The sequence below is a fragment of the Macaca thibetana genome, chromosome 5, assembly GCF_024542745.1.
Source record: "Macaca thibetana thibetana isolate TM-01 chromosome 5, ASM2454274v1, whole genome shotgun sequence".
NCBI classification, from domain to species: domain Eukaryota; kingdom Metazoa; phylum Chordata; class Mammalia; order Primates; family Cercopithecidae; genus Macaca; species Macaca thibetana.
Window position 1 is genome coordinate 164,493,597 of NC_065582.1, and position 27,189 is coordinate 164,520,785.

At 37.1% G+C, this 27,189-nt stretch overlaps 1 protein-coding gene across 1 annotated transcript in view; it reads left to right on the plus strand.

Annotated features, from left to right (window-relative positions):
- The window catches only part of ADGRA3 (adhesion G protein-coupled receptor A3), a 130,525-nt gene that overhangs the window by 87,894 nt on the left and 15,442 nt on the right, over positions 1 to 27,189 (plus strand). Inside the window, exons 11-14 of the mRNA XM_050791113.1 lie at positions 5,555 to 5,716; positions 8,671 to 8,874; positions 16,274 to 16,487; positions 16,698 to 16,906. Of these exons, the coding sequence (XP_050647070.1) occupies positions 5,555 to 5,716; positions 8,671 to 8,874; positions 16,274 to 16,487; positions 16,698 to 16,906 (789 nt within the window). The remainder of the gene's footprint in view (positions 1 to 5,554; positions 5,717 to 8,670; positions 8,875 to 16,273; positions 16,488 to 16,697; positions 16,907 to 27,189) is intronic.

Below are 27,189 nucleotides of genomic sequence, written 5' to 3' on the forward strand. Positions count from 1 at the left end.
TATCCTTAACTGTGATATTTGCTTGCTTCCGCCAAGTGCCAGAGTAGGGGGGCTCACTTTAAACTTAATTCTTAGATTGAGGTTTTTAAGAACACAGAAGTAGTATAAAGGACCCGTTTCAAGGTCAACTTGTGTTTCCAAATTGTCAGAGAATAATTTTTTTTTTACCTCCTTCTATCTCTTGCCCAGGTCAAGACAGGCACGTTTCCTGGCTCTCTGCTTCCATGAAGCTGAGTGGTTGCTGGGTAGACCCGATGCTGCAGGTGGTGTCCTTTGATTTTCTAGCTTTGTAACTGGGGGTCTTCTTCTGGTACCCTGTGTTGGCATGGCCTAGGCTCTGTGTGGAAGTCAAAACATACCTTGTGGTCATCAGAATTCAACCTCAGAGCTCTTCGGATTTCTGCTGTTCTTTGGCGACTGGGTTTTGGAGGAGGCTCCATTTTCCTACTTCTTAGTGATGCATTTACAAAGATAACTGTTTTCCTTTCAGCATTTTTCACTTTCTGCTGGGGAGTTCTCCAGAAAAGGAAATGCACATACGTGTTTGTAATCTCATATATTTCAGTAACACCTTAGGGTAGAATCAGTATTTGGGGATATTTTATCTTTTAATATATGAGATATTTACAGATTAGCACAATTACAACTAAATTTATGGTTCAGTTTTTTTTTTTTTTTAAGTTTTGAATGTGTGGACTTTATGAGGCTCGAGCATGAGACCTGATGGTAGACACATCATCGCTCTTGAAGAATTATGATTATTACAGATCTGAGAACTCCTGCCTTGCAATATTCTTCTCGACCTCTTTTCCGCTTCTGCCCATTTCTTCAGTTCCTCCACTGTTACCCTCATCCTCATCATTCTCTTTACTCCTATACCTCAGTAAAATCAGAGCTTTAACCTTTGCCATAACCCTGATGATGATCACAGTCAGACTCTTGTTGAATAGCAAATGCTTACCTAAGCAACCTGCTGAGAAGCCTACAGAGGTATCCCGTGGCAAGAAAGGCCAGATGTGACTTTTAAAACTTGACTTTCAGAATACAACAGTTCCATCATGAATCAGGGTGATAGCATACCTTGAAATAGGTGTGATCCCGATAGTATCCTTAATTTGGAACCAGGAGAACATCGTGAAGACTGCTTGAGCTTAATAGGATCAGCTGCTGCAATGATGGTGATGTAGGTTCCTCTGTTTGTCATCTCCAAAACCATTGCTCCACCTATGCCTGTGTCTGTTAATTCTTGCTTTTCTGGTTATTAGAATGAACAAAAGTGTTCCTTCGCTGCTCAGTGATTGAAAATGTAAATATGGGAGGGCCTAGGTCACTTGGCCTTTCTCAAAAACTGCATGAATTGCTTAATTTATATTTTTGCTGGGTATGTGAAGATATGTCTTTTGCTTTTTTTTTTTTTTTTTTTTTTTTCTTTTCTTATTTTACCATGGAATGAGATGTTCTGAGCATTGTAGAGTTCTTGGTCCCATTTTACAAATGAGTAAACTGAGTCTCACAGAGGCTGATTTGCTCAGGGACCTCTAAACTTGTAAGTGACAGACTTGAGATCTCAACCCAGGAGTATTTAACTCCAAGGCACATAGATATTATGTCTTCGGTGTTAAAGACTATACATTAAATGTCATCAGGTTTAGTTTATGTATTATCTTGTATATTAATATAACATCAGAAATTTACTAAATTAACAGGTGTTTTTGACCTAATTTTGATAAAACTTCCAAGCCATTTGTATATTAAGAACTTGAAATATCCTGTCTCTTACAACATTTGACATTGAGCACTTTCATTGCCATTAATGTGTGTTTGTTTCTTCCGCATGTTATCTTTGATAAAGTCCATTCGCTCATGTTTTTGTTGGTCCTCCCACTTTAGTGTGACAGGTGCAAGAGCAGGTGGAGGAGTCCTTCTGACCCTTTTGTGGCTGGAGTGGCCTTCAGGGAATGAGGCCAAGGAGAAATCTGATGCGTTCTCCTTATACTGGTTGCAGTTTTTAAATGAGCTTTGTGTGTCAGATTTCAGGAATACTTTTTTTAATCCAGTGTAATTTTTCATGCCTTGTTACCCCTTTTGTGTCACTTTTTGCCACTGGGTCAGATTCAGAGCTACTTTTGTAACCAAGCTACAGAAGCATATAACATTTTCTGATTATCTGCTCTAGGGAATGTTTTGGCAACAAATCCCTTTCCTCCATTCTTAGCCATTTGGAGTGAAATAATGAGAAACATAGCTTGTTCTCAACTAAAGCAATTGCTGTTGTTAGCCCTGTACCTTTTTAGAGGTATTTGTTTTTTTTTACTAACAGAAGTTAATTTCTGTATTACTGGCATTATCTAGCGGGACATAGCAGTAGTTCTTTGATCATGTAATAATGATGACTTTTTCAAGAGAGATAATGTACTCATCAGATCTCATGTCAGGTCCCCATAAAATTCCTACATTTAAAACTTCAAGGAAGTATTAGTAAGTTTAGTTGTAACTTTGCTAATCTGTAAACACTGCCTATATTTCAGTGATGCCTTAGAATAAAAATCAATATTTTCATGTATTTTAAAGTTTTGCATCCAGTGGGAATTTTATTAATATATATGATAGCCATAAAGTGTATTTCACCATGTTATCTCTTTTACCTCTTTTATTTTTGTGTAAAATCTTCAAATGACAGTAAGTCAGAATAATAGACAAAATCTTAACTAAGTTATTCCAACTACTGTGAATTTCCATTAAGACTTTGGACTTACTAGTCTAGCATCTGTATAAACGGCAGATTGACAGATTCAGTAACTGAATAGGAAGAGTCAGTACCCTTCTTTATAACTCCAGAAGTAGAATGACATTCACCCCCGTACCTGTTTGTTAGTAAGAAGATGCACTAGGATGCTAATGTTCCAATGAATCATATCAAATGAACCAACTGAGGATTCTGCAAAGCTTGATTACAGGCTCTTCTTAATTATTTGTCAGTTTGTCATGTTAATATCTTCGGTTTTGGGGGAAGTACCCCTTGAGAATGTATTAGTTCATTAAAATAGGTGTTTGGATTAAATTTCATTACTCTATATCCTGTATTCCTCTGCACATTTCCTTCATAGCAGTTACCACAGTCTAAATCACTTTTTAAAAATGGATTTATATGCTTGTTTTGCATTTCCTTCACCAGACTGTAAGGTTGAAGATAGAACTTGTTTCTTTCTTTTGCTGTTGTATCCCTGTTGCTTCAGACAGTGTCTGGCTCACATTGGCCCTCAGTAAATAGTCAGTGAACAGTAATCATGAACGTTTAAAATGAATATTGATACATATCGAATACATGGACATTGATAACTGTTGGCTTCTCCATCAGCTGTTGTACTAGTGAATAAGGATATAAATATAAGACATTTTGTTTTCTCTACCCTCAGGATGTTTACATTGGAAGTAAAATAAGGAAAACGTTGTGATACATTATGGTAAGGGCAGTAAAAAGTCAGAAAACTTATTTTAATAGGATCAAGCTGGGAGAAAGTGGTACTTTACAGAAGGTCAAGTGGCAGTTTAGTTGGATGCATTTGTCCTGTTTTTATGTGAACACAGACATACAAAGACAGCCCTCCTACTACTTCTAGAGTCTATCATCTTAAAAGAGAGGCCAATTTCGGGATTAAAACAGTAAAAGCGCCAACATTTTTTGAGTGCTTGCCATGTGCCAGGCACGGTTTTAGGAACCTTGTGTTTATTATGGGAACTTAATCTCCACAACATTCAGAAAGATAGGACTATTATTATCCATACTTATGAATAAAGGAAGCGGAGAGACCAAGAGGTAAAGTGTTCAGGCTAGGTACTCATGGTCAGCATTTGAAGTCCTGTTCTCATCTATGTCTTTACTGTGGTTGCCTCATCCCGTGGTTCCAGGATTGAGATCTGGTGGATTTCCAAAGGCCTGACTTTTTTGTAAAGTGAACCAGGGTGGGATGGACTGAACTTCTTCCAAACCCTATTCAGCCCCCGTAATTATACATCGTGTGAAGTGTATTGGATGCAAAATGGGATTGAAATTTCAACGGAGATCTTCTGGGATGATCAAAAGACATCTGTTAAGACAGCTCTGGCTTTCTGGCTTTGCACTGGGGCTTAATGCCTTTTAATGCTTACTTCTTGATTAGGGACCCAGCCAGCTTGCAAATTCTGTGATCCCACCTCTGGAATGTTTTTGTTGTTCTTTCTGGTGCACATCTCCCTCTAGTGAACGTTTTGTTCAATACAAAATCCTCTTGACACCAGTATGTCTCATTAGCCCTGGACGGTTCAATTTATTTCTCTCAGGTGAGACGTACAAGTTATAGTAAACAATAGTCAGTTGACTTTTCAGTGGCTTTGCCTGACAGGTGTTTCATTTGTAAGTTACGAAGTGAGCAAATAAAAGTCTGATAAATGAAACAAGTAAAACGAACAGTGGAAGAGTGCATTTATTTTATTGTATTGGATCTTAAAAGCGTTCATTGAGTTGGGAGAAAGGGAAGACGCAGTTCATTCAAGGTGTAGGAAACTGCATGTGCAAGGGGATGGGGGTGAGATTATACAACACATACAAGGACGTAGCAGTAGCTGGACATCCCTAGAATGTTGAACATGTGCAGACTAAAGAGGTGGGCAGTCTTTCTTTCTTTCTCTTTCTTTCTTTCTCTTTCTCTCTCTCTCTCTCTCTTTCTCTCTTTCTCTCTTTCTCTCTTTCTCTCTTTCTCTCTTTCTTTCTTTTTTTCCTTTCTTCCTTTCTTCCTTTCTTTCTTCCTTTCTTTCCTTTCTTTCCTTTCTTTCCTTTCTTCGCTTTCTTCGCTTTCTTCGCTTTCTTTCTCTCACTGTTACCTAGGCTAGAGTATAGTGGCACGATCTCAGCTCACTGCAACCTCTGCCTCCCAGCTTCAAGCGATTCTCCTGCCTTAGCCTCCCGAGTAGCTGAGACTACAGGCATGGGCCACCATGCCCAGCTAATTTTTTTTGTATTTTTGGTAGAGATGGGGTTTCACCATGTTGGTTAGGATGATCTCGAACTCTTGACCTAAAATGATCCGCCCGCTTTGGCCTCCCAAAGTGCTGGGATTACAGGTGTAGCCACCACACCTGGCTGGCAGTGTGTATTTCTTAATAATAATAGTTTGATTTAAGCTAATGCATGCACGAAAAGGAAGTGTTTATAAATGGTTTTCTAGATGAACAGTCAAGATCTTTTTATTCTGGTATTCTGTGACTTCCTTTCCTTCCCTTTAATCTAATTGCCTTTCTTTTCCTCCATTCGAGATATCACCTGGCAGTCTTTCCACCAGTGATGTGGTGGCCACTTCCTATGCTCCTTTGCGCTAAGTATTACTAAATGGCTATACTTGAATGAACTGTTCATATCTGAAGATGTTTTCATGAGAAACAAGTAAAGTGCCTATTGGGTTCTCATGTGGAATTTGAGTCTGAAGGCCAGTCTCACTGTCTCATTAGGATTTTGATTCTATGAAATAGTTCATGGTGGTTTTAAAGATCTTTCTTTTTTCTCGTGAACCCCTGTTAGCTAGGTGACGTGATGGTTGACATTGCAAGTAACATCATGTTGGCTGATGAGCGTGTCCTGTGGCTGGCGCAGAGGGAAGCTAAAGCCTGCAGTAGGATTGTGCAGTGTCTCCAGCGCATTGCGACCTACCGGCTAGCCGGTGGAGCTCATGTTTATTCAACAGTAAGTGTAACATTATCATAGACTCCTGAGGAAATAGTGCATTTCACACAGCTCTCACCCGAAAGAGATGGGTCTCTTCTCTATTATGGGGTGAATATCTTCTCTCACTGCTGATTATACAGAATTTCTTCCCTAAAACATTTTATGAGTTAATTTTGTTTTCGAGTAATGTTTTCTTGGGAACTGGAAAATACTTTCTTAATCTGTAATTTGAATGTTTATCACCATCTAATCCACTGAAACTGTTTCTGCAATAGAAAATAAGAACACTATTGTATTGCCCTGCTGGCATGTACCCATGGTCCATCTGAGCTAATACTCTGTTCTGGGCCCTGAAGGATATTTTGAGAGAATGTCTGATTGTTTGCCCAGGTTTCAATCTCAGAAGAGAACTGGGATGCCCTCCAACATTTGTGAAGCTATTGGCATTTTCAGTCAATCCCACTCTTGGGGTAATGAGTTATTAATAAATAATGATCACTCAGTTACATAGTATTAAGCATTACTTATGCTAAATTGAACTGTTGTAAATTTCTTTATATACTACTTACTTTTTCGTCCTAAAAAGGTGGTGAATACAGTAAATAATGTGATATTCCCTTTGATCTGGTCCTTGATTTTCATTTCCTAATTTAGTGGGCTGACGTAGTGTAGAATATTCTACACTTCCTCCTGTGATTTTACACAGTTCAAGATTACTTATTTTCCTGTTGATTTCTGAGACCTTTTTTTGATGTTACCATGTTTTATTGCTCCCTTTGCTCAATTAAGTTTAGTTATTTTTTCTGAATAATAAATAAAATGGAGCCTCAGCATGGCTACTGTCTTTGTTTTTTATTGCTGTTTTTTTTTTTTTTTAATATTTTTATTTTTGGTGATGGAGTCTTGCTCTGTCACCCGGGCTGGAGGGCAGTGGTGGGATGTTGGCTCAGTGCAGCCTCTGCCTCCCATGTTCAAGCAGTTATCATGCCTCAGTCTCCCAAATAGCTGGGATTACAGGCGAGCACCACTATGTCTGGCTAATTTTTGTATTTTTAGTAGAGACGGGGTTTCATTATGTTGGCCAGGCTGATCTTGAACTCCTGACCTCAAGCTATCCACCCGCCTCGGCCTCCCGGAAATGCTGGGATTACAGGTGTGAGCCACTGCGCCCGGCTGGGTCACTGTTTTTGTAACATAAATCAGTGGAGTTTCCCTCTCAGATTCATGACCTCAGTTGAGACTAGCTTGTCATATTTATGTCCACCTCGGCCATTTAGATCCATTTTAAATCTCATCCTTTAACCATCCTTATTAATCAGCTGGAAGAACTTCCCCCCCTTTCTCTGAACTGCATTAGTTTTTCTGGGAACCCAAGGGTACAATAAAGGTCATAGTAGGAATTTGCATACCATCTCAACGTGTAAACAAAGTTCCAGGAGATGATACATCTACTTATAATAAGTAAAATGATACGGCTTCACAGGTGCCTCAAAATGACAGATTTCTTTCTTTCAACCAAGGTTTCATGTGTTGGGCATGATGACTGCTGCTTGTCAGAAGGTCTGGTGGTGGTTTACATGTGTCTTTGACTAGTAAAAAATTGGAATACACGTGATTAACAAATAAGTTGAATTAAGACTTTTCACTATGTTTACATTGTGAGGCAAAAACTAATACAAAGATTCTTTATGCTTGAAAAGTTTGGGAACCACTAATTATTTTCTGTCACATGCATAGGACTTTCCAAATTCTACTTTATTTTTTATATTTTTAAATTTATAGATTATTATTAGATTACAATTAATAGATTGTAAGCATCGTGCACCAAAGTTTCATGCTTTAAAGAAAAAGACATCTATATGTGGTACTTAGAATGGTGCCTTGCCTGTGGGATAGGCATATACTTAATCATCCTTAAAGGAGGGAGATGCCATGTTGTCCTTAGAATTTACACTAAATCACTGAATCCTGTCACCCTGCTGGATGTGAAGGTGTGGCTCCTTGTCACTTCTCACGCCCACTCTGTCCTCCGGCGAGTGGGCCTGGTGGCTGTCTGTATCGACAGGTCGTATGTTTTGGTGGTTCCCCTTGGTTCATTCTTATTCCTGAATTCCTTTACAACTCTAGGTTAGGTGCCATATTTTTCAGATGATTTTTCTGACCTAATTTGCTTTTTTTTTTGGAGACTGAGTCTTGCTCTGCTGTCCAGGCTGGAGCGCAGTGGCACAATCTCGGCTAACTGCAAACTCTGCCTCCCGAGTTCAAGCAATTCTCTTCCCGCAGCCTCCTGAGTAGCTAGAACTACAGGCATGTGTCACTACGCCCAGCTAATTTTTTGTATTTTTAGTAGAGATGGAGTTTCACCATGTTGACAAGGCTAATTTGCTTTTTAAATCTGTTCATTTCCTACTATTTAAACTAACAGATCTCTCTTCCTTTTCTGAAGAAACAGCTTTGGAGAGAGTCTGTGTAAAGCTTTTATCGGTGAAACTTAATGCAAAGAGTTAATGATCTTCCTGTAAAAGGAAAAAGTGAATATGGCCAGATGTGTCGAGTGCTTTTCCCAATCTCTAATATTTAGCTCTCATCCTTCCTGTAAGATGAGCATTTAGAGGGTCCACTGATTTCTCTAGCTGCATTTTTTTTTTCAGGATGCTTCCATTTTTAGCTTGTCGTTTCCTTCAAAGTGCTCCTTAAATTATTTTTAATTGACTTCTTAGACCTGATCTTCCGTACTTCATGACTTCTTTTCCTCTTGTTTGGTCTCCTTTTCATTTTAGGACATCCTTTTCATTCCAAGGTCTTTTTTTTTTTTTTTTCCTGCCAGTTACCTACACAGTGATTTTGTTTAGGAAGAACCTGGGCTTTCTGGTTTGGCTAATGCATAGTGTTTTGTGTTTGAAAAGTCTTTGAAAGTGCTTTTCCTTTGTGCTATAAATCATTCATAACTCCTGTTTGATTGACTTTTGAAGTATTCACCCAATATTGCTCTGGAAGCTTATGTCATCAAGGCTACTGGCTTCACGGGGATGACCTGTACCGTGTTCCAGAAAGTGGCAGCCTCTGATCGTACAGGACTTTCGGATTATGGGAGGCGGGATCCAGACGGAAACCTGGATAAGCAGCTGAGCTTTAAGTGCAATGTTTCAAATACATTTTCGAGTCTGGCACTAAAGGTATGTTACCTTCTGCAATCATTTAAGACTATTTACAGTTAAAGTAGAGTGCTCCGAATGTTCTGCTTTGCAAAATAACCTTATTAGAAGATTTTTTTGCAGGGAGGTAGGTATTATTGCTTTTTCTATTATTTTAAAGAAAACTCTAACCAGGAAGAACTGCATTACGACTTCCATGGGCGTAGGCGTTTTGGCCTTTGATTCCCTCTCCCTCCATAAAAATATCAAAAATTACATTTTGTAACTGCAGTGGTATAAATGCAGATATCCTATTACATATTAAAATATTTTATTCAACTTATAAGTTTTTATTTTTTTTCGCTCCTGATTTTAAGACAACAATATGTTTTCATGGGCCCCTAAAAGTATCATGAACCTTTGGCCCTGTGCCTGCCAAGCCTAGTGGAGAAGTCAACCCCGAGGCCAGGCGTTTAATCAGGCAAGCTGTATATCAAAAGTTTTTGGCAGAAAATACAAATATGTCATATATCTTTAAAAAAAAGTTTCATTGAAGCAAGCAAAATGAAAGCATTTTTGCTGATTTTTAAAATTGGGGGTTTAGATATATTTGACTACACCATATTGAAGCAAATAGAGGAGGCACAACTCCAGCATCCTAATGGAACTTAATTTTTTTCACTTACCTTTCTGTGAGCATGTGTAATTGTATTCTCTGGGGTTTTCAATCTCACAGTACCTTATTTCTGTCTTGTCCCTGAATAATATCACAAACAATATTCCGGTCATTTTAATGGCTGCATAATAACTGATCCAACAGGTGTCAGGTGTTCCGGTTTAGTGTGAGCACTCAATAAATATTGAATGAATGAACGAATTAGTGTATTTTTCTATACTTTTTCTTGGTGACCACCATTAAAGAGAGCCAATTTGCTAAATTTAGAAAATCCCAACTGCCCAAGAAAATCTCAACTAGGTCAAAATGTCTGATAATAATATATTTACTTGATACCCTATACTCAGAGGAAAATTGGCAAGATTTGCCTGTTAATATTGGTGCTAAGGGAGTATTTGATGCACTGTGCCACACTCCTTTGGACCTGCTCAGCTTTCCTTATTGTGTCTTATATTAGGAAAAACAAAACAAAACAAAAACCACAAACATACTATGAAAGCCTAGAAACAGCAACACAGAGAAGCCCATGAGAGAAAGGTGTGTTTTTTGAGGAAAACTTAAAATTGATGAACACTTCTGTCTTAGATGATCACAGTTGGTAGAAAGGGATTAAAAATGATGAAACCCTACATTGCATCAATTTCATAACGTATCCCTCTGGGTAAGGAGAGTTTCTACTTGCTAAAGTAGAAAGCTTTAGATGGACACTCAGATTTGTCAATTTCATGCTATTCTATCCTTTTTTTTTTTTTTTTTTTTTTGAGACGGAGTCTCGCTCTGCCGCCCAGGCTGGAGTGCAGTGACCGGATCTCAGCTCACTGCAAGCTCCACCTCCCGGGTTCACGCCATTCTCCTGCCTCAGCCTCCGAGTAGCTGGGACTACAGGCGCCCGCCACCTCACCCGGCTAATTTTTTGTATTTTTAGTAGAGACGGGGTTTCACCATGTTAGCCAGGATGGTCGCGATCTCCTGACCTCGTGATCCGCCCGTCTCGGCTTTTAAGATCATCCTGTAACCAGAGAGCAAGGACACATTACACTATTATTCATGCTTCATAGGTGGACACGATTAAACTGAATAAAAAAGGAACACATCCCTCATGACACAAAATTAGTTAAAAATTCTAATATTAACAGCATAAAACGTGCTTAAGCTTTAGCACTTGAACAGAAAACTCTCTTTACCTTTTACATTTTATACTACGGCAATGTTTGGTTTTTCTTTGCATCCTTTTTTTTTTTTTTTTAAATCCCTTGAATATACTAACTAGAAAACCTGAACATCCAAAAACTGATTGCACTGCCTTTAAATGGGGAGCATGTGCTGCTATGTGAAGTTAAACCCATAAAGAGGCAGTCATTACTTAGCAGTAGGTGCCTCCTTGATTTGCTTCCTGCATATTTCAGAATCTCCGTCCTTCCCGCTATACTCCCTCCTCAGACTGCTTCAGACTTCCATCCTGTATTGCCCACACCATGGTAACTTCCTGGTTAGTCTCTGTCTCTAGGCTGTCCCTTAAAAATTCACCTTTCTCTCACAGATTGGTCTGCCTAGGGCTGACATTTGGCTAACATGTTTCAGTACAACAATGCCACTTAGTAAAATATTGAAATACTTCCTTACTATTTAGCAAATAGCTGAGTGCTTCCTCAGCCCTCCTGGTCCTTCTGTTGAGACCAACACCCAGACCTCTCTTTTCACCATTTCACACCTGAAGGCCTGATGCCTGCAGAACAGGAGGCCTCTGGGAGCCTTCCCTTCTGTGCAGGCTGTTCTGATTGTCAGTGCCTGTGCCATTTCAGGTTGTTGTGAGCATTCTACCTGGATCCTCCCCAAATGGAAATTGACCTTGTACACCCCTTCATAAATGTCTCATGTCTCTCCAGAGGCTGTTGAGTAGCTTTATCATTTGACATCTTCCCTCTCTCCCCACAGTACTTCCCACCTCTCCCTTTTATCCAGCAACAGCAAACTTTCCTTGGTTCCTCTCCCTACCACCTGGTCATTCACAAGCAGGCTTGTGCTAATTCTTCTACTCAATCCCTACTCCTCCCCTCCCTTCCCAGCTCCTTGGTGATGACACCCAGCAGAAATGTCACTCCAAGAAATTTTGCCTAATCTCATCCAGTTCTCCACTCCCACCCACCCTTGTCTCCTTTATTTTTCTTCCTCGTTTTTCCCATAATGCCTTGTTCATCTCTCATTACCTGTTGCAGGTGGGAGCCTGGGAACCAAGATGGGTTTATTGGTTGCCTGAGGGTGGGCCTCGTGCTGGAGTCATCAGTGACTTCTTACCTGGCTTCAGTTGGTCACTAGTTGGTGACAGAGTTGCCAACTTGCGTCTTACTGACAGCATCAATCAAATCTCTTCTAATTTTTTTTCTCAATGAAATGTTTCCTTTCACTGTGGTTACCGTAATTCAGATATGTTAGCATCACAAAATGGTATCTGTTTTCAGTAAACTACTTTACTTTTACTAAGGGCTTTGGAAATTAGCTGGTGTTTTGAGTTCAGCTGTATTGTAGCCAAAAAGGAGAAATAATTAGTTCTTTATACTTTACCTGATTAGAATTTAGAAATCAGTTTTTCTTTACACATCCCAGACATCTAGAGCTTCAGTCCAGCTGAAGTCTCTTGAATTTTTCAGGCTAGTCATTATGCATCTTCCTGCTTCGTGCCTTCATTTTTGCTCTTTTCCAATCCGTCCCCGCTTGGTGAAATTCCTGCTACTCTCCCTCTAAAACTGCCTTTGGATTCTTCCTTCTCTTCTTCAGACAGAATTAACCATTGCCTGTTAATGCCATTGTGCTATGTTCATTCTTCAGAATAATTATACGGTGATACAGTGGTGGAGCGAGCTGCAGTGAGAGGCCATATGATACGATGACTAAGATTGTGGTCTCTCTGCAGCCAGACAGTCTGGGTTCAGGTTCTCTCCCCAACTTAACAGCTGTGCAAACATGGGCAACTACCTTAACCTTTCTGAATGTCAGTTTCTCGGCTGTTATGCAGATCATGAAATGGTACTTAATTCGAAGGGTTGTTGAGAGGGTTAAATGAGGTAGATAAGTAGACATTCACCGCAGTGCCTGGCACAGAGTAAGCACTCAGTAAGTATTAGCTCTTATTGTTTTGTTGCTGTTGTTACCTCTCCTTTGTTAGACTATGAATTTTGGGGGACAGGGACCACAGCTTATTTATTACATTGTATGTCTTCAGGCTCTGCATAGTTCCAAGCCCAGAATAACTAAACATTCAATAAATGTCGAATAAAATTAACAGCCAAACTTAATTAGCAAAGAAAGTCAGTTAAAAAAATTAATTCTAAAGTCAAATGTAATTGCTGTTAATCTTCAGCAGTGAGAAAATCAAAAGGTGGTATGCAGTTAATAATTATACACAAGAAAGTTATTAGGCTATGTTATAGTATCTGTCTGTTTAAAGTCAAGTAAGTGGTCAAGAAAACGTAAATAAATTAGTATTTTATTGTTTTGAATCAGATGTTTCTTTGGCTCATTCTGATTTTCATGTTAGAATTCTGTAGATTTTAATCCATAAAGATTTCTGAAAATTTTATCAACTACATAGTGGAGGAAGTCCAGATTTTTTGATAAGGAAAGATGTTAAAATCTAGTGAAAAGGATTTGAATTAACCTCCATTACGCTTATCGTTTTCCTTTTAGCTTCATGTCATTGTAAATAGTAAAATAAATAAATTTAACAAAAAATAAAAAAAAAAAGAAAAGCAGCTGTGTGGTAACAGTCATTTCATGTGTGTTCATATTTCATCAGTTTTTAGTGTTAAAATGAACCCTGAAACTGCATGGTAGAAGTCAAAACATGATGACGTTCTAGATTATTCTTGGCAATTTAGTTAAGGCATTTCCTCTCCCCCAGTCCCCAGATAACCATCTTCCACGGTGCTGCAGTAACAGTGGTAAAAATATACCACCGACAGCTCCCTAGAGTTCCCTAGCCTTTTGTGCTTGTCATGGCCATGATCCCATCTGGTCTTCACAACCATTTGTTAGAAAGATCATTAGCTGTGTTTTACAGACTCAGGTTAAACAAAATTGTGCAGTGTTAACCAGCTGCTAAATGGTGAGGCTGGAACCCAAATCCTTTCTTCTTTCAGATCCCATGTTCTCTCCATGGTATATGATTTTTCAATAATAAATATTGGAAACCGAAAACTTGTTTTTCCCAAAGGATCTTAAGAGGGATTTTTCTACTTTATTACCTCTTGTTTGTGTGTTTGTTCTCTGTTTCCCTTGCTGTAATCCATACATTTAAAAATAAATATATGGTTAAATGAACTTACAAACTTTGTGCTCGCCACCCTCAGGCCAGGTGGAAGAAGGTATATAATCATGATAAATGCACCAAATTAAGTAAGTGTTTTGCAGTGACTAATAGATTTACAACCTTTCTGTAAATACTGATCAACATTTCTTTTAAAGAAATTAAATACACAAGTATTCATTCCATTGTTACTATAAAAATCTAAACATTATTGATACGGCTGAAGTTTGCCTTATCGGCACCCCTAGGCTACCTCTCTACATCCCAGGGAACCTGTAGTTATTTAGTAATGTTTGTATTGGACTTGGAAGGATATTTTAGAAGCCTTAAATATGTAACAACCATGAGTATATAGCTCTGGTCACCCAGTAATATGTCCATACTCCTTGTATTTTTCTGTACATGGTTTTTTTTAAATTGGTTTTACAGATTTAAACTTGTGTAGGAGACCTTTTTTAACTTCTAGAAAGCGTAGATGTTATTCCCTATTTCGACTTCCTTTTAAAAAATTTAAATGACTTCTTTTAAATCAATTTTATTTATCATTACTAATACTTCCCCAAAGAGCTACACTTTGTTTTCAAGTCATTTTGTGTGTATAACAATATTATTTTATGAATTTTATAGTATTTGAATTTTAATAAATGTGCATTATGTAATACTTTATCAGGACTTTGAACTTTTAACTAATCTATTTTCTCTCTGCCTGTGTCGTTATGTACTTAGGAGAAATCTGTGTACTTAATAGAAATCTAGATTAGTGAATAAATTTATAATAAACTTTTTTTCACTTTAGATTATATTTGTGAGTGAGAATAGTGGGAACCTTTTCATGCATTTTCTCAAACATTTCTACTAAATATTTTCTTGGCATCTTCAATTTAAAAGTAATATTCAAACTTCTAAAATACATTGAAAAGATATTTATGGGTATCTGCTGTGATCTAACATTGTTAATTCTAAAGTCAATCATTTGGTTAAGTAGAATTGTTTTTAAAATAAACGTGTCATACAGACATTGTTCATTTCATAAACAGCTATTTTGATCAAATGCAAGTGCTAGGAACTGTTAACAAAAGGTTTCAAAAAGTGAATGAGATTGACTGTACCCCAAATCCTCATACTCTAGTTCGAGGAGCAGACAGTGAGCCACACCATGGAGCTCCAAGTGTGCGTTATGACTAACGTGTGCAGAGTATTGTGTGAATCCAGAAGAGGGAGCAGCTAATCTGGAGACGCAGTATACTGAGGACATGTAATTAACTGTCCAAAAAAGCCTTATTTCAAGGACTCTGTATAAAGTCTTCCCCCGGCTGCCAACCTTTTTCATTCTAATCCACTTTCCATTACACCAATTTAAAAGTTTGCGAGACAAAAGAATAGGGGAGCATTTCAGGTACAGATGCTGGCCTGTGCAGCGAGCATGGTGGCATAAAAAGAATATAGGATAACTTAAATTGATAACCCAGTTTAGCTGTATTTTAGGTTGTGCTATAGGAGTATTCAGGGGATACATCTGAGCAATAGATTTTCGTCAAATTATATGGTAAACTTAGGATTTGGGCTTAGTATTATTTAAACATTGCAGAACTAAGGTGTTATTTAAACTGGAATAACATGATTTGTTTCTTAAGGGGAAATTCTGGTGAATATGGAATTGGAAGAAGAGAGGTTAGAGGCCAAGAGAAAGGTTGTGTAATAAATTCTTCAACTATGGAATGTTTTTAGATGGTTAATTGTTCACTTCTTTGGTATATAGATTTTTTTTACTGAATGCTGAATAATTTATTATTTAAAAATCTTCAATAAAGAAACTGAAAAACATTCAGTCATCAGCATTTTCAGTTGTTCCTATGTGTTATTATTTTTTTTTTCTAAATGTGTTTCCTAGTCTCAAGGAAATTTCTGCTAAGTGTACTGAATCTAAACCTCTATTATGTTTGTATAATTTCATTCTTTTGTTATATGATAGTTTGAATTAATCATAAATCACCTTAAAGTTCCATAAGCCCAAATTAATTATACTCACATTTGTGATATGCTACATTTGTGCTTCTTTATCATATTTTATCATTGTAAAATTGATACAGCGTGATCGAGATCTTGATCTGTTTAATGCCATCTACTTCAACATATAATATCATGGGAAAATTAACATTGTAATTTGAAACACTTTTCTTGTTTACTTATTTAACTCTTTAGAGTTTGCATTTCTATTTTATACTTCTTTTAATCTATGTTGTTATGTGGTGTTGACATTTCACTTGACTGATGATTTTTTTAACTATTAAATTTTGTATATACAATTAAAAAAATGAAGCCAACCTAATTAGACCACTTTTGTAACTATCTGACATATTTTTTCTGGTTTATATGTACTAATATAGTGAGCTTTTATATATATATACACACACACATATATATATATATATATATATATATATGTATTTTGTTTTTTTCAGAATACTATTGTGGAGGCTTCTATTCAGCTTCCTCCTTCCCTTTTCTCACCAAAGCAAAAAAGAGAACTCAGACCAACTGATGACTCTCTTTACAAGCTTCAACTCATTGCATTCCGCAATGGAAAGCTTTTTCCAGCCACTGGAAATTCAACAAATTTGGCTGATGACGGAAAACGACGCACTGTAGTTACCCCTGTGATTCTCACCAAAATAGGTTTGTATGCGGCATATGTTCTCCTGTAGTCAGTGGACAATAAGGCCTTACAGTTGACTGTTCCTAAAAATGCTTATTTTAGTGTTTTCTCGTTTTAATGAGTCACTAGCGAAAAAAGATCTTGCGGAGTACCCATTACTGTTTAAGTTGACATTTATAATTGTTTATGAAGTTTGTTTCAGAAATACTTTTATTTTCCATTTTCTCCAGATGGTGTGAATGTAGATACCCACCACATCCCTGTTAATGTGACGCTGCGTCGAATTGCACATGGAGCAGATGCTGTTGCAGCCCGGTGGGATTTTGATTTGCTGAACGGACAAGGAGGCTGGAAGTCAGATGGGTGCCATATACTCTATTCAGATGAAAATATCACTACAATTCAGTGCTACTCCCTTAGTAACTATGCAGTTTTAATGGTATGGCAGTTGTTAACTTTATGCATAAACACAATTCTAAATTTTTCCTATGAATAATTAAGCTCAAATGAAGTGTTTTTTTTTTTTAATTTTTAACATAATTTGCTTCCTTTGATTATATGAGATGATACGTGTTCTAATTCTGATTTTAAAGGGAAATTAAGTTACTACCAAGTGAAATATATGGGATTGAATTTGGTATATAGGAATTTTAAATCAACTTTATAAGTCAATCAGTTCAGCTAATCTTTGACCTTAAAACTTGGAGAGACTGTTTATATGGTCAGATTCCCTCTGCCCAGAAGGAGTGATTTTGTTTGCTGAAGGATACACAGTGAGTAGTGAAAGAACATTTTCCTACTTTGCAATCTAGCACTGTTTCCCACTACATGTTGTAATTGTTAGACTCTATTTGAATTTAGAATTAATCATGATAATTTCATTTTTGTCATTGCAAGTGACAGTATCGACACAAAGAATGTCTTTTCAGTTTTAATGCCAATCAGTCTAGTGTTGTTTTCTGTTATTTGCCATTGTTAGCGCTTATTACAAGTTAAGTCTTATCTCTTATCTGAAATGCTTGGGACCAAAAATGTTTTGGATTTCGGATTTTTTCCGATTTTGGAATATTTGCATTAGACTTACCAGTTCACCATTCCTAATTCAAAAATCTGAAATCCTCCAAGGAGCATTTTCTTAAAAAGTTTTAGATTTTGGAACATTTTGGATTTAGGATTCTTGGGTTAGGGATACTCAACCTGTAATTTTTTGGGAGTAAAATAACAATTATTAATGTACAAGAGCAAGTGTTTTTATTAATGAGGTCTTTAAATGAATCTGACTCCTGAGCAGATAATTATGAAATAAACCATGCTAGTTCTTATTTTGTATTGTAATTATTATAAATACTGACATCATGGAGTATATTTAGAGTATAGTGGAAGGAATTACTAATGCATGTGAAAGACATTTCCCAGGAATGGTTTGAGGTTACTCTGGGTGTGAGGAACTTCTACGTTATTTCTGATTCCCAGCTGTTAATCTGTTTTCTAGAAAATGTTTTATCAAAGTGCTAAATACCTTGAAACATGATATATTTTACATTTCATGAATTTTTCTTTCTTTAAAAAATAGCATTTAGCACTAGAAATGATCTTGAAGTAAGTGTGAATTATAAATAATTTTCTTTCTTTTTTTTTTTTTTTGAGATGGAGTCTCGCTGTGTCGCCTAGGCTGGAGTGCAGTGGCCAGATCTCAGCTCACTGCAGGCTCCGCCTCCCAGGTTCACACCATTCTCCTGCCTCAGCCTCCCCAGTAGCTGGGACTACAGGTGCCCGCCACCACGCCTGGCTAATTTTTTGTATTTTTAAGTAGAGGAGGATTTTCACTGGGTTAGCCAGGATGGTCTCGATCTTCTGACCTCATGATCCACCCGTCTCGGCCTCCCAAAGTGCTGGGATTACAGGCTTGAGCCACCGCGCCCGGCCTATAAATAATTTTCTTTCGCTCTTGTTTTTTGTTTTGTTTTTGTTTTTGTTTTTTCAATTCAACTTATATCTTACCTGGTACACTGGTCAAGCAAGCAGAAAGGTGAATAGGTTATTTATCAGGGTAAAGGGATTATCATTACAGTGACATAATTGAGCATTTTATACAAGTGTAAGCAACATACTTAAGCATATATGTTATCTGGCCCAGCTGACAGTGGGTGAATTCTACGCTGGTTAGACTTGGCTATATTTGTATAGGCCCTTTATTCAATTAGGATTAACTTTAGTGTTGACAGTTTATGATTCTGATTCTCTTTCTTAATGGAAGATGTCTTGATTTCTGTAAGCCTGAATCTGGTTTCTGTAAGTTCACATTTTATTATTGTGTAGTCACCTTTTATTTATTTTTTATGTTTTTGAGACAGAGTCTCACTCCGGTTGCCCAGGCTGGAGTACAGTGATGCAGTCTCGCCTCACTGAAGCTTCTACCTGCCAGGGTCAGGAGATTCTCTTACCTCAGCCTCTGGAATAGCTGGGATTATAGGCATGCACCACAGTACCTGGCTAGTTTTTGTATTTTTAGTAGAGACAGGGTGTCACCGTGTTGCCCGGGCTGCTCTTGATCTCCTGGACTCAAGTGATCCACCTGCCTCAAGCTCACAAAGTGCTGGGATTATAGGCATGAGCCACTGTCACCTCTGGAATTAATGCATGAAGTGTTAAAGTATGTGGTATTTTCTCTTCCATTTTGAAAGTATTTTCTCATTCAGATTTTGAGTATAAAATAAACTGTGATGTACTGAGGAGAAATAATATTCAGCATTGTCAGAAATTTATATAATAGTTAAGAAAAAATTGAGCAAAATAGATGAAACACAAAACATACACAAAAATGCATTTTATAAGCCTTCACTATAATATTGCACCCTGTGAAACTTTTATTTTTATTTAATCTAATACCAGTTTAAAGCATCTATTTTTGAACTTCCTAGCTGTTCTTCTAAACTATTTAAATTAGTATAATCCTTTTTATGGAAGGAATAAGCTATTCTTTTATCTTTCAGACTTTTAATCTCTTAAAAAATGTAATACACAATTCTTTAAAGCTAAAATACGGTAGTACTCAGATTTTTTTTCTATTTATTTTCAAAGACTTCTTCCTTTTCTTAAATGTAACTGTGCCATCTAGGGGCAGCAAAGAAAAATGTATTTGAAATTGTTGACAAAATTAAAGTTACTGCATGGGAGTTAGTTGCTAATAAAACATAAAGAAAAAGTTAATGAAATTATACACACTTTTAAGTAGTTAAAGTTACGTTTAGGATTGAAGAAATAGCTTTTAGAAATCAGAAAGCAAATTAGAAAGCATTATCTTTTTTCCTTATATTAAGCTTTTAAAAATTGATAAAATCCTATTTTTCTTGAATACCATCTTAATATATCATTTTATATGGTAAATCTAAATTCCTGTCTTGGGATATAGTCCATAAAACTTTCCTTTATCTGATTTTAAGAGTTTTGAATTTTGAAAAAATGAGACATGAATAATATACTTGTTCATAAGTCTGAGTTTACTAAGGTCTCACTGCGAACCAGAAAAAAAAATTAAGCAGAAATTAGGTTTGCTTGAATGATATGATCTGAAATAGCCAGGTGGGGCAGGAAGATTCACAGGAGCTGGTGTCTGTAGGAAAAACAAAGAAAACTGAATAGAAAGTGGGGTAATGATTAGGTTCAAACTATGTAGTACTTAATACTTTAATCACTAGTGCTGAAGATAAGGTAATTTATATACATTGATTCCTTTTTTGTTATTGTGTTCAGCTAAAAATATGAAACTAGAGAGCATTCATTCATTTTTCTAGGATGCTTTTACATTTGTTTATATAAAACATGCTGAATACCATCTTAATATGTCATTTTATAGATTAGAATGGCATTCAAAGCAACTTTGATATCATTTATTCTGTAATTGAACAGAGATACTAGTGATGTTTTTGTTTAAATAGTTTTAAAAGAAGTACTATAATCACGTGGATGTAATGTTTTATTTATTTCTACACATTAACATACAGTGAAAGCTGGAAGTCCTCCCCATCTCTCACATCACATTGATAAGTAACTACTATTTGTTTCTCACATATTGTTAAGGAGACCCTCGTGTTTATGGAAACAAAAATGAATATATGTTCCTATTTTTGTTGCATTTTTGCACAAAGGTTGCATGCTACATACACTGTCCTAAACCATGCTTTTTTCTCTAGAGCAACATATCTTAACTATGATGGTGATGATGTATCTTAAAGAAGAGGATGATGATGGTGGTAGTGGTGACCAATCTTTATTAAGTACTGATGTGTCAGCCAGTCTTCTGATGTCTTTATATACATTCAGTTACTCAGCTCTTATGACAGCCTCATGAGGTATAAGTACTGTCATCACCCCCATTGTACAAATGTGGAAACTGAGGCACAGAGAGGTTAAATGCCATGCTCACAAAGCTAGTGTTGGTAATGGGATTTGAATTCACAGTCTCATTTTGGAATCTGTGTTAATAATCCCTCTGCTAAGTCTCCTTTCTGAAATCCTCTCAAATCAATATACGAGTTTCCTCATTCTCTCTTATTTCTGAATATTATGTTTCTACCATAATTTATTTAGATATTTCTCCATTGTGTTTGTTTCTAGTGGTTTGTACAGTGTCGTTTCACACATTTAGTTGAGCATCTGTGGGACAAATTCTCTGAAGTGGAATTGATAATCAAAGGGACCAACTGGGTTTCCTTTTTCATTAAATTGAGGTATTTAGCAAAGTGCACAAATATTGGTTATATTTTTACAAAAGAATGTATAAGAACAAGATTTGTACTAGAGTGCTGGACAGTGCTCCTGTGCTTTTCTCTAGTCAGTTCCTGCCACCATCTCCAGATATCACCCTTTTGATGTCTCTCACTGTAGATAAGTTTGGCCTGTTTTTAGACTTTAGTTGTGTAGTATGTACGCTTGTGTCTGGTTTCTTTCTTATCATTACAGGGATGGGATTTATCTTCATTTTTGCATTTAGCAGCAGTTTATTCTTTCCCATTGCTGTGTAGTAGTCCATTGTATCAATATGCCAAAGTTTGTTCATTTTATCATTGATAGCCATTTCTGTTTCTAGGTTTTGGGTGTCAAGAAAAAGCTGCTGTGAGTACTCATGTATATGTTTTATGATGGACATGTACACTCAGGAGTGAAATTGCTGGGTTGTAGGCTTTCCATGTGTTTAGCTTTAAGTAGCTAAATCCATGCAGTGACCAAAGTTGTTATATTGGTTTGTGGTCTCAATGGTAATGAGAGTTCCAGGTGCTCTACATTTTTGCCATGCTGGGAATTGTCAATCTTCAGTTTTAGTCTTCTAGTATTGTGATATATCATTCTAGCTTTAATTTGCATTTCTCTGGGCACTATTGATGTTGAGCACTTCTTTAGCTTTGTATTGGCAGTTTGGGTATCCCCTTTTCCTGACGTTCCTTGCTCAAGTCTTGCCTATTTTTAATTTTATCTTTCATTTTTTTAATTATTTATAGGACTTCTTAATATGGCTTCTGAATGTGAGCTCCCTGTTGGATTTATGTGTTGCGTATATCTTCTCCCAGTTCATGCCTTTTTTTCCTCAATATTTTTTTTTATGAAGAGAGTTTCTTAATTTTTCTGAAGTACAGTTTCTTCATTGTTGTGTTGTTGTTTTAGTTAATGCTGTTTAAGAAATCTTTTTGTACCCCAAGATTATGAAGATCTTTTTTGTTTTCTTCAAGAAGCTTTAATATGTTTTACCTTTTATATTTAGTTCCATAATTTGACTGGAATTGATTTTTTGTTGATGATGTGAGGTAGGGGGAATAAAATCTTTAAATTTGTATTCTTTGTTCCTTAGTGGGAAAAAGCAACATAGATGTAAGTCATAGTCCTCTTTTCAAATTTTTATTTGTTTTTTTACATTTCTGATTTCAGATCTATTTTAAAATTTTAGTGGTAAACTCTTATTATAATGCTTTATACCCTGACACACAGGATGCCCTGATACATTTTCTTTGGATTCCTTTCCGTTGTTCAGATCCTGGTGAATTTAGACAATTGCTTATTTTAATTATTCTTATTGATACAGTGATAATTATGGAAAACTTCCACTGATTTTATATTCAATAATTCTCAGGTCTGAAGTAACAATTGTAAATATATGAATCTCGGTCAAGTAAACAGTTTAAAAAACTTTTTCCTTTGATTTGAGTCCTTAGTAATGATCATCTTTGTGATTTTTAACACACTTTTGATGTTTAATTTCTCTGCATTCGTTCAGCTAACTTCTGTGGAGAACTTTATTTTTCACTTCCTGGCTTAGTTATTAAAGTTTGTACCGAGTAGAAGAGTAACTGAGATTATGTTTAGTGATGGACTCTGGTCATGTGGGTGCCGGAGGGCACAGTGGTTTTCCATTTTATTTATTACTGTGTTGCAAATGTGAGCAACAGTTTTACTTTTTCTACTCAAAGGTGTCTCATACTACCATTTTTATATAGTGTGTTTAGTAATGTTTTTGTTGTTATCGTAAAGCTTGTATTTATTTACTGCCACAATTGAAAATAATTTGATTCAGGTTTCTGCTTTCTCTCTCTCATTGTAGAGCTTTAACTTGTTTACTGTCCTGGTATTCAAAAATTCTCAATTGCCATAAATATTTTTATATTCTTTTGGATTGCCCAATCTAGCCAGATTTTTTTAAAGGTGGGAAAGCTAATAATAGCTTTTAAATTTTTCAGTAGTTCTGTTTTACGTGGTTAATACTACCTGCATAATAGCTTGGATTTGCCTCTTGGCCCCCAAAGTCTATAATATTTACTGTCTGGCCCTTTATACTATACTTTTCCTTAGGTTCATTCTTCAGCAGGAAACCTGTTTGCATTTGGGCAAGTCAAAAATGCTCTTGTGGGATTAATAACAGCATAATAAGGAACTGAAACAACTCAACATACAAAAATTTTTTGATTTAAGAAATGGGCAAATGATCAGACTAGATATCCTGAAAAGAAGACATATAGATGACCAACAGGTGTATGAAAAAATTTCACCATTGCTAGTCATCAGGAAAATACAAATCAAAACCACAATAAGATATCTTACCCCAGTTAAATGGTTTGTGTCAAAAAGACAAAAAATAACAGAATATGGAGAAGAGATCTCTTATACATTGTTGATGGGAATGTAAATGAGTGCAACAATTATAGAAAATAGTTTGTAAGTTTCTTAAAAAACTAAAATAGAGCCACCGTAAGATCCAGCAATTTCCCTGCTGAGTATATATTCAAAAGAAAGGAAATCAGGGTATTGAAGAGATACTTGTGCTCACATTTACTGCAGCACTATTCATGATAGCCAAGATATACAGTCAACCTAAGTGTCCATCAGTCCATCAACAGAGGAATGGGTAAAGAAAATGTGGTATATATACACTGAGGAGTACTACTCAGTCATAAAAAAGGATGAAATCTTGTCATTTGCAGCAACATGGATGAGCCTGGAAGTTATTTCATTAAGTGAACTAAGCCAGGTACAGAATGACAAATAGTGCATGTTTTCACTCATATGTGGGGGCTGAAAAAGTTGATCTTATGGAGCTAGAAAGGAGAATGGAAAATACCAGAGGCTGGGAAGGGAAGGGTCTAGGAAGAGGGGGTGAAGTAAGGTTGGTTAATGAGTACCGAAGTACAGATAAAAGGAATAAATTCTGGTGTTTGATAACATGGCAGGGTGACTATAGTTATCAATAATCTATTGCATATTTATTGCATATTTCATATTTCCCAATTTGATTTGGTCATTACACATTATATGTATAGACCAAAATATTACATGTATGCCATAAATATATACAATTATTATGTATCAACAAAAACATGTTGAGAAAAAAATGCCCCTGTGGAAGCAGTGCCCTGTATGACCAGTGACAGAGGTACTCATGCCTTTGTTCGGTCATTGTTGCCTTCTGTTTCAACATCTAGTTTCTTTTTCATTCTGTGTCACATTAGTTTGACTTTTGAAAAATAGCAATTTCTTTTTATTTTAATTTTATTGTTAATTATTTTTAGAAACAGGGTCTCCCTCTGTCGCCCAGGCTGGAGTGGAGTGGCGCAGTCTCAGCTCACTGCAGCCTCAAACTCCCTGGCTCAAGTGATCTTCCCACCTCAGCCTCCCAAGTAGCTGGGGTTACAGGCGCGTGCCAACATGCCCAGTTAATGTTTTTGTTTTTATTTTTTTGGGGAAGTGGGATCTTACTATGTTGCTCAGGCTGGTTTCAAGCTCCTGGCCTCAAGCAATCCGCCTGCCTTGGGCCCCTCAAAACTCTGAAATTATAGGCCTGAGTCACTGTGCCTGGCCAAAAATAACTGATTTCTTTTAAACTTGAATGCCATATAGAGTATATTTTGAGAACTAAATTGGCTCTTAGTCGAATGGTTTTTTCGATGATATCCAGCTCCCCATATAGTTACTCTCTGCCAAGGACTATGGAAGGCACTTTTACCGCCTTTCTTCTACCCCTTCTCCAGCCCCCTTGAGATGATTAGAGGAGTCTCCGTTTTATAATGAGGTAATTGCCCCAAGTCTTGTAGCTGGTAAGTGGCAGCGTGTTACTGAACATTTCCTGCAGTAATCTAAAGCAGGCAGTGCACAAAAGGAGATGAGAAGCTAAACTGGATATTGAAAGTTTATCCTCAGTTATTAGTTCTGTACTGGAATAGAAGCTTTTCATTGAAATTGGAGGAAAATATGTCTATTCTCACTAGCATCTAACTGTTTTTCATTATTCCAACATTTCTTTGAATTTCCTTGCTGATATTCTGGACTTTTAACAGAATGCAACTATTTTGAGGCCATGATTACAGGCTAGTGTTATGGGCATCTCACAAAGGCAGATTGCTCAGAATTGGTCCTAATAGGCTTTTCTCTGGTCTTTTCCCTTTTGTGTACTTAATTTACAGACTGCAGGGCCTCCAAGGGCTGGAGCTGTCTTGTGTCTATCCCTGTATATCCATTACTTGGCACTGTGCCTGGCCATGGTGGACACTCAGTATTTGTCAAGTAAATGGGTGAATTGTAAGTTGGAGGCTCATCGTAGTATAGTTGAGTAGTCTAGCTGGAATTCAGTTTCCTGTGTTCTCATCTCTGCCTCCCTCTTACTGTGATTTTTGTCATTAACTGTTCAGCAGTTGATAAGGTGAGGGGTTTGTTAGGCATCCTGATACCATCTTTTTAGATCTGTAATTGTAGATTGTGAACTTCTGATTCTTCCCTGGGAAAATTTGCCCCTTCCCTTCCTGCTCTATTGAGGTCATCTTCCATTTCTTTGTCTGGTTGTCACTTATTTGCTTCCCTTTTTTTAAAATCTAGCTTTTTTTGTTTCAGATATTTTATTAATAAGAGCTTCCCAATTGGAGTTTTATCCACTGTGGGTTCCTTCCACTATTCAGTAGTCACTTTTTAGCTTTAAGAGTCAGTGCAGAAAGAGAATTTAGTGAAGGGATCTGGTCAACCTACAGCTTTGACTCTTACAACCCCAGTTATCTGGCATGGTGGCCAGGATGGAGGTGTCTTTCCAACTTGCTTTGTTCTTTATAAGAGAGTAGCATTAAGATTTCAATTGTTGCATTTCAGAGAGGCAGTGTCTGCATTGTGTTTGGGAGCAAGGACCTGGCAGCCAAGCTCCTTTGAATCTAATCCTTAAGGCACGTAACTTTTCTGTGCCCCAGTTTTTTAACATATGAAATGGGGCTAATAACATACTTCCTCCTACAGTTATGGTGCTGGAGACAGTCAGTGCTTGGATTGTTCACAGTCAATGCCTGTAAATGTTCTATAAGTGATGTGCTGTTATTGCTTATTTATTTTTTAAATTTTTTTTTTTTTGGAGAAAGGGTCTCACTGTGTGGCCCAGGCTGGAGTGCATTGGTGCTGTCTTGGCTCACTGCAGCCTTGACCTCCTGGGCTCAAGTGATCCTCCCACCTCAGCCTACCGAGTAGCTGGGACTATATGCGCACACCACTAGGCCTGGCTAATTTTTAAAAATATGTATTTTGTAGAGATGCGATCTCCCGGTGTTGCCCAGGATGGTCTCGAACTCCTGAGCTCAAGCCTTCTACCCACCTCAGCCTCCTACAGTGCTGGGATTACAGGCGCGAGCCACTGTGTTCGGCCATTTATTGATTTTTGAGCTCTTACAGGGCTCTTCCTCTTTGCTGCCATAATTGTGCTTTACTTATCTTCTTCAAACATTGTTACGATCCGATTGTAGACCCCTGTGATTTTTCACCTCTTCAGGGACAGGAACCATGTCTTATCGTTATGTCTCCAATGCCCTTTGCAGTGTTTGGTCCATTTGTATTTGGGGAACCTGAAGTTGAACTTGACCACGGATAGAGAGGTGTCTTTGGGGTTTGTAGCCTCAGAGATACTGCTCTCATTGTGTCTGATCAGCTAGTGAATATGCAGAGTGATAACTGGGCTTAAAGGGCATTGAAAAGGATGAAGTCTCGTTACGCTTTCTGAATTGCCCAAATGTAGGGGACTGATTTCTCTTTTACCCTCATAGCAGAGTCAACATTTCAATTTATAAAGTAGGTGGTCCAGTGTAAAACGAGGGTATGCCGTAAGCAGTTAACACAACAGAAGTTAGGAAGGCAAAGTGTTAGGAAAATAGCGTGAAACATTAGTCTGAATAAAATAAAGAGACATAAGGGCCAGAGTTTTTGTTTATTGAT